The following is a 7,696-nucleotide window of genomic DNA, read 5'->3' as shown; positions in this document are numbered from 1 at the left end:
AGTTCGATTCCCACTCTAAGAGATGAAAATATTTAATATTTTCGTTATAAATTATAATAATATTTGATATTTTGATCCTAAAAGTTATTGCTATGGTAACGAGGTAAAGGGGGCCGCCTCACACGCAATGCTTTCAGAATTCGGTGGAAAGTGGGGAACAGAAGTTTATTATTGAGAACGAAGCATCTAAACATTAGGTTCCAGGTTCCAGGGTCGCGATCTGGTTTCTAAACTTAGGGGATTGTACAAATGAAACGCAATTTATAAAAGATTTTATTTCAAAATAATATAAAATATAATAATACTTATTATTGTTTATATTAAACATTGACTAGCAAATGGACTGAGTAAGCGTGTGCTGGATGCATTTTTTTTCATATTTTTTGTACAATCTTAAGGCTAAAACAGTTTAAAATAGAATGTAATGCTTAGATAGAAGAAATTGTATATTTATTAAATGGAGACGCACTTAGATTTAAAAAAGAGCCTATTAAAAAAATTGTAATGAAATAATGTTTTTTTTAGTTAATAATATTAGGACAACTATAAAATCACCAAGAAATCGATTTTTATCAGTTTCAAAGCCTATTGACTAGTATAATTTAAGGAACACTTAAAAATTATGTACATATAGTTATATATCGAAAAATCTTGTTTGAATTCATGTTAATAAACAAAGAATTTTAAAGAAAAATACTTATCTACAAATTCCAAAAGTCTGTCAATACAAAATTATACACATATTTTCATAAAATATTATGAGAACGTCTCCAATTTCTATAATGCTTATGTATCTAAAACTCATAAATGTCAATAAGTCTTTAAGTAAAATTTATATATTAAAATATTTATTCAATCACAGTAAAATATTTTTTTTGAAAATTACATAAGAGAACGACAACTTAAATAACTCCATATTTGTATAAAGTTTATACTATAAACTACACATTTTTTATGTACATATATATACTAAAAATATGTAATTCTTATAAACTATTTTTAAATGAATCATTCTGTTCTTAACTGTTTCTCATCATTGCATCCTCTTCTTTTACAGGCACTGGGACCTATATCTATTATGAATATAATCGTTCTACTCAGTGAAATCGAACCCACAATCTCCATTTACAATGATATCTTCATTAACTGCTCTACCATGGACACAAAATATATATATTTTGTCTTTTGGTTATATAGGGTGGAAGAGGCAGCGCTCCTTTTACTGAAACTGCTTAGGGTAAAATTTTTCAAACCCAAAACTGAAGAAATTAATCAAGGTACCTTAACAGTTTGGACGTAGGATTTTTTTTTATTTCACGATTTTTATCCATCTGTATTTCGTGTGACGCACACATACTTGTACGACGTTGCCGCTTTGACAGGTGTGTGCGTACTTATGTTATACTTTACAAATGGTGTTTTATTTAAAAACGATAATTTTATTATTTATTTTGTTTGAAAAAATAACTTTTTTATTTCTGAGAATTTTTTTTTCTGAGTTATATTACAGAGTAGTTAAAACTGTGGTTTCATTTAAAGTGATACTGACAATTCCACCCTGTATATTACTTATCATATTACCGTTATCTGTATATGGATATTCCGTTTATTTGTATAATATATTTATATTATATATTTAGAAACAGATTCAAATATCTTAAGATATATTTTGTAACACGTACTAAGATGTGGTAAAGATATAAAAACACAAGTAGTAATATTTTATGCAAATATAACTTAGATTTGATGACATCTCTCATAGCTTGTCAAACTCTTTACTCTTATTTAAGTCTCTTTATAAATAATAACCAGTGAAGCGCGAGTCGGACTTGTCCATTAAGGGTTCAGTACATACCATGTTTGCAGGTTAACTGGCAGTTATAAGATTTATTGTAGTGAAATAAGTACACAATAACAAAACTAGTTTAGAAATGGATTTTTTCTTCCTATAAATTTTCATTTTCCCAGGTACTTTGAAGATCTACGGAAAGTTTGATTACGCAGCACATTAGGCTTAGGCACTACTAGGTAGACCTAGAAGCTTAATTTTCCCAGTGCTCCAAGCTCTGTAGAACTATATTTGATAATTATTTCAGATGGACTGCTTCCCGAGATCTTAAGAAAAATATTTTTGATAGACAAGTGATCTTATAAGGTTTCGGTTTTCACTTTCGAGATGTGGAACTCCAAAAACAAAATATTAAGAGATATATTACAGATAGAATATGTCAAGATGAACATAATTGTAGTCGGTTCAAACTTTACAAGTGGTTCGTCCATTTTGAACCCCGAATTGCAGCTTGAGCCTAAAATGTCTTCTTAAAATTTAATGAAGTAAGTTTCAATTAAGAAACTGTGATGGCATAATGTTGCAGATCTAAGTAAGTAAAAATACTAAAAATGGCTCCGTAAGTTGATGAATTTAAAGCAAGAAAACATATTTTTAATGCAATCGTAACTTTCCCTCGAGACAGCGTCAGTGCAATAAAGCAAATATTTTATATGCAAAAACTTCTTGACTAATATAAATGATTTAACGTGTTCCAACATATTTAGTGAAATTACCTATTTAAAGTTACTTCAGAATATTATCATAACCAGTAAAGTAGGAAGGCCATTTTCAATGCTTGAATTACTTCTATGGCTTATTTCTTTTCTCAAGTCACAGGTTTCAATTTAGAGGCAATAAAAATATAATAGATATAATTTTAAACATAACTTTGAAACAGAAAAAGTTACAAATTTTAATGACAAAATCGTTAATCACCATTGAGTTTTACTAAAAGTAAGTAAGTATTAACTTCTAATTTTTACATTAATCGTTATACTAAAAACAGTAATATCTGGAAGTATTATCACCTCCTTCATCCTGTTGTCACCCATAATAAAACTGTGAATTGGTGTATCCATGCAAGCTTTTGGGGCTCATCATGACTTCTGGATCAGATTCTTTGGTCATAAACCTCGTGTTGCGAGACTGTTGATAGTCAATACCGTACATACTGCTTCCTGCGCAAGGATATACTGTTGATAAAGGCTTCATTGCCCTTAGAGCTGTTTTAGTTTGACCATCCCTATATATGATCATGTCTGGATGAACAGGATCAAAGAATGTTCCAGAAATATGGCTAACGTCCACATCATTGTCTATATCGGATGCCAAGTCGTTAAAAACGTTAGGTGCTTCTGTAGTAAACATATCACCATTCTTAGATTCTCGGTCCCTTTTTCTCTTTTTGTAGCAACGTACAGCAAATATTAATGAAGCTATTAAAATAAACGCTAGAACTCCAATGCTGACGTAAATTAGAAACTTTGTATTGGATGAATATTTTGATTCTTTGACTGGTTGAGTTTCTGAAACAATAATATATAATTTAATTATCATAATAAATTGAGATCAGTCGTGGTGCAGAGGGACAGGTGTGTAACTGTAAACGCAATAATCCATCCAGAATTTGGCGGAAAATAGGGAACGGAGTGTCCTAACACTAGGTTCCCTGGCTACCTGGCTGTGCGTGCGATACAGGGTAACGCTAAAAAGAATTAAACATTTAAAATTTATCAAATTAATCATAGTAGAGAAATTAATATGAATAACCAATTAAAATAATTTCATAAATTACACTTCAATCGCATTTTCATATATAATTACTGCAACTAGATTTTCAAATGATGTGCGGTTCACCAAAATCGTGATAGAATGTGTAGGCGGATCATTAAATGACATGAATACATGATACCAACGGCCGGTTAATTCTAAACTAGTAGGCTTTAGTAGGCTTGTATGTTGATATATAATCAAATAGGAGAGACGAGTTGTGCTTATATGTATATTAGTGTTAAACTTAGTGTTGAAACACTCCGTTCCCCATTTTCCGCCTTATTCTAGGGCATTGCGTGTTGAACGGCGGAATTCAAAGCCGCGCTTTGCCTCGAAATTAGCGCAAAGAAATTAAAAATTAAGTTGTTACTGTGATTAGGTTTAACAAATATTTCTTATAGTTAGAATAGAATTTACAATCATTGTAGGTATAAACTATTAAAATAAATTTTGATCGAACACAGCTATAACATTGCTAGATTCTATTAAGTAATTATATAAATTAAATACAAATTTTCAACTATAATCAACAAGTATTCTTAATTTTATAAATATTTACAAAAAACACATTTTTCTAGTAACTATTTTATTGAAATATAAGGAATAAATAAAATAAAGCAAACATATTTACCACCTTCATCCTTTAATTTGGTTGAAATCTCAATCGATGTGTCTTCGTCGTCGCTTAGCGGCCGCTGGACGTTTACGTTGGAAATAACGTTTGGCTCTTTCCAGTTCTCTCCAATATCTAAAACAATATACATTGTGGTCATCATTTACTGGAAATTTCATGCCTGGTTATATCAATTATAGTAAAATCTATACAAAATGAAATTTTTGAGTATATTTCTGAACTAAGTTGAGGCCGTTATGACGCAGCGACACAAGGGTGTGACTGCAACGCGACGTTTGTGGGTTCGATCCCCACTCGAGGATGTAAAATATATATTTACGTTTATATTACCATTTCTTCGCTCTGGTGTCGAGGCAAAGCGCGGCGTTGAGTTCTGCCACCCAACACGCAATGCCTCCAGGATTTGGCAGAAAGTGGGGAACGGAGTGTCTTACCACTAGATTCCCTCTGCCTACCGTGCTGTGTGCGGGATATAGCGTGAAGCTGACTTTTATTTTATTTCTTTCTCTTTTATATTTATTACAGACTAAGTATAAAACCATCAATGTTTATATAAAGAGTAGATTAATTTTTCAAATTAAAATGTCATAGTGTACACTCAAATCAGTGACATAATTAGTAAATTATCCATTACAAAAAAAGCATATTTATAACATGGAAATAATCTAAAAATATAATCAACAAAACTATCGGTATTATTAGAAATTAATTTTGCTTCAATAACGCCAATATTACTAGGCTTGATTATTTTCGGACATAATTAATTATTGGGTAACAATATACGTGTGATATATTCAGAAACTTTCAAATTTCACACAAAGGCTTGAAATCAATACAAACACAAAGGGATGAATTTGTATGAAATGGATTATATAAATATAAAATAATTTCCAAATATTTTAATAGTTAGTTTCATTTTGTATTTCAATTAAATTAAAAATCAGCTTCACGCTGTATCCCGCACACAGCAGGGTGGGCAGAGGGAACCTAGTGTTAAAACAGTCCGTTCCCCACTTTTTGCCGAATTGAAAAAAAATAAATATAATCGCTGCCACGAGTGAGAATCAAACCCACAGGCATCAGGTTTACAGTCGTAAAGGCTCAGCTAGGATGATCTCAAATAAATGTAAATAATGTAATTCTAACTATCGTTATATCTATATAATAGTAATACGCCTTAACAGTACCACAAAGAGTCAAAGGATTAACAATTAAAATACCTGACTCCTCAAAACGAGCAGCTTCGCTATTATCTTCTAAATTTCTATCCTCTTCATCTCCTTCAATAGCTCTCTCGTACTGTTCTTTCAGCACTCCAAGAGGAACTGGGACCACAATAAAATAATCAAAATGAATTTTAAGAATATAAAAATTACGAATATATTAATTTCTTTGAAAATAATTTAAAATTATTTTCCAAGAATAAGTCAAATATTGAATTTTTTCTATATTACCAGGCATTTGTATGTCAATTAACATAATATACAAAATGAACGATGATATACAATAAAAAAAATCAACTTCACGCTGTATCCCGCACGCAGCAGGGTAGGCAGAGGGAACCTACTGTTAAGCCACTCCGTTCCGTTACTGCCGAGTTCTGGAGTCATTGCGTGTTGACTGGCAGAAGAAAGAAAGTGGAAGAAGAAATGGAAATATAAACATAAATATATATTTCACTTTCTCGAATGGGGATCGAACCCACAACCGTCGCGGTACAGTCACAACCTTGTGCTATATATATGTGTCATATATATGTATTTATAATCAAAAGTAATATATTATAGCTTCATAATCCCATTTTTTATTCAATTCAGTGATTATCAAATTATTATTATTATTATTATTACCTCCTATGATCGGTAGGTGGTAGTTTAGTAATATGGTAATAGAGAACAATCGCTCGGTCGCATTATTATTAATGCTAATGCTAAATGGGCATTAGATAAAACTAATATCTGAAACTGAAACAATATTCCTGAATACCAAATTTTCTATTAAATAATTTATAATATATAATGTTGGTTATAAAATGTTATAGTTTCGATAAATGTTACTTTTAATTTATTTACTCTATATCTCCCCCCCTCTCTGTTCCCATTAAGACACTTTTGTTCCTCATTTTCCATCGAATTCTGACGGAAGATATTGAATATTTAATTTCCTCAAGTGGGAATCAAACCCACAATCTATCACGTTTATAGTCACGCTTGTGCCTCTGCACCAGCACTGGCCCCTTGTATTCCTTTACACAAAATATGCATCACGTAAAATCAAAATATTTAGCTTAAATTGGCATTTTTATTTCTGTATAAACAAACTATATTTCAATTTAAATTTCACCAGATTTACCAAAGCTTTAGGCAAAAAATAGAGCAACCCAAAACACGTTGGATTTTCCAGTTAAGCCTTCCTATTTGACGTAGTAAAAAATATTAACGAGATTAAAATGTACAATTTCATACGGAACACGTGTACATAGCTTTGCGGGTTAATATCAGCATTTTTCCCGAGAATTATGGCATTCAATATAGAGATTTGGGTCAAATTCCTGCATATAGGAGAAGCTGCTGAAAAATTAAGCCTGGGAATGGGGACCTACAAAATATTTTTTACGATCCCTGAGAATTTATAAAAGATTTTTTTAAGTAATATTTAATTTCTCCATAAAATTATGAAAGTCTCCTTTATTCTCTTCCTGAACCAAATGTCGAAGCAAATGTCAAATGAATGCCAGTGTGGAAGATAAACCCGTATTTATTAAAGTAACGATAGAATCTCTTCTAACTTAACTTCCCCCCTTCGGGGGGTCCTCGAGCTTTTTACGTGACCTTCCTCCAGTATCTTTGATACTGTATTTTCGAAGGTACACCGAAGTAGGTAGCGGGACTACCTCTCTTACCACTCACTTTTTCATCTCTTCTATATTTTTCAATTCAATTATGCAAATAGTAGATTTGAGTTACACATGCCATATATTTAAGTTTAACACGATGGAATATCATTAGCTGTTCCTACTGCACAAATTGTAAAGACATAGTAATAAAAATAAATAATATAAAAAGTAAATGATAAAACAAATTAATACTAGAACCTTTTGATCTCAAAGATCTTTAATCTTTTGCTCAGGTTTTAAATGAAAGATAAGAAAACTTTTACTCCGATTCACTATAAAAGATTTCAGCGAACAAAGAGTCTTTTTGTAGGTGGATAAGATTTTCTTTTGTATAATGTTTTTAGTAGGATGACATTTTTGTTATTTATATTATATGTTACTTTATAACTTGTATCTTTTTATATTAAATAATGGCATTATATATTTCCGGATTTATAAAAAGGATTAAATAAGTGCACATAGTAGAGAACGTAGAGGGAATTTGGGAACGATAGTGTTAAGATACTCCGTTCACATTAAGACATTTCTATTCCACACTTGCCGTCGAATTCTCGAGGCATTT

At 31.1% G+C, this 7,696-nt stretch overlaps 1 protein-coding gene across 1 annotated transcript in view; it reads right to left on the bottom strand.

The window, feature by feature from the left end:
- Positions 1 to 260: 260 nt before the first annotated feature.
- LOC146531306 (uncharacterized) overlaps positions 261 to 7,696 on the bottom strand; it is a 31,757-nt gene continuing 24,321 nt past the window's right edge. Inside the window, exons 6-8 of the mRNA XM_085198398.1 lie at positions 5,459 to 5,563; positions 4,239 to 4,352; positions 261 to 3,357 (exon numbers count right to left, since the gene is read on the bottom strand). Of these exons, the coding sequence (XP_085054524.1) occupies positions 2,876 to 3,357; positions 4,239 to 4,352; positions 5,459 to 5,563 (701 nt within the window). The 3' untranslated portion in view covers positions 261 to 2,875. The remainder of the gene's footprint in view (positions 3,358 to 4,238; positions 4,353 to 5,458; positions 5,564 to 7,696) is intronic.

This window comes from Heliconius melpomene, chromosome 15 (assembly GCF_056956725.1).
Source record: "Heliconius melpomene rosina isolate 202511_hmr_F chromosome 15, ASM5695672v1, whole genome shotgun sequence".
Lineage (NCBI taxonomy): Eukaryota > Metazoa > Arthropoda > Insecta > Lepidoptera > Nymphalidae > Heliconius > Heliconius melpomene.
This window is presented reverse-complemented; position numbering and strand designations above follow the sequence as displayed.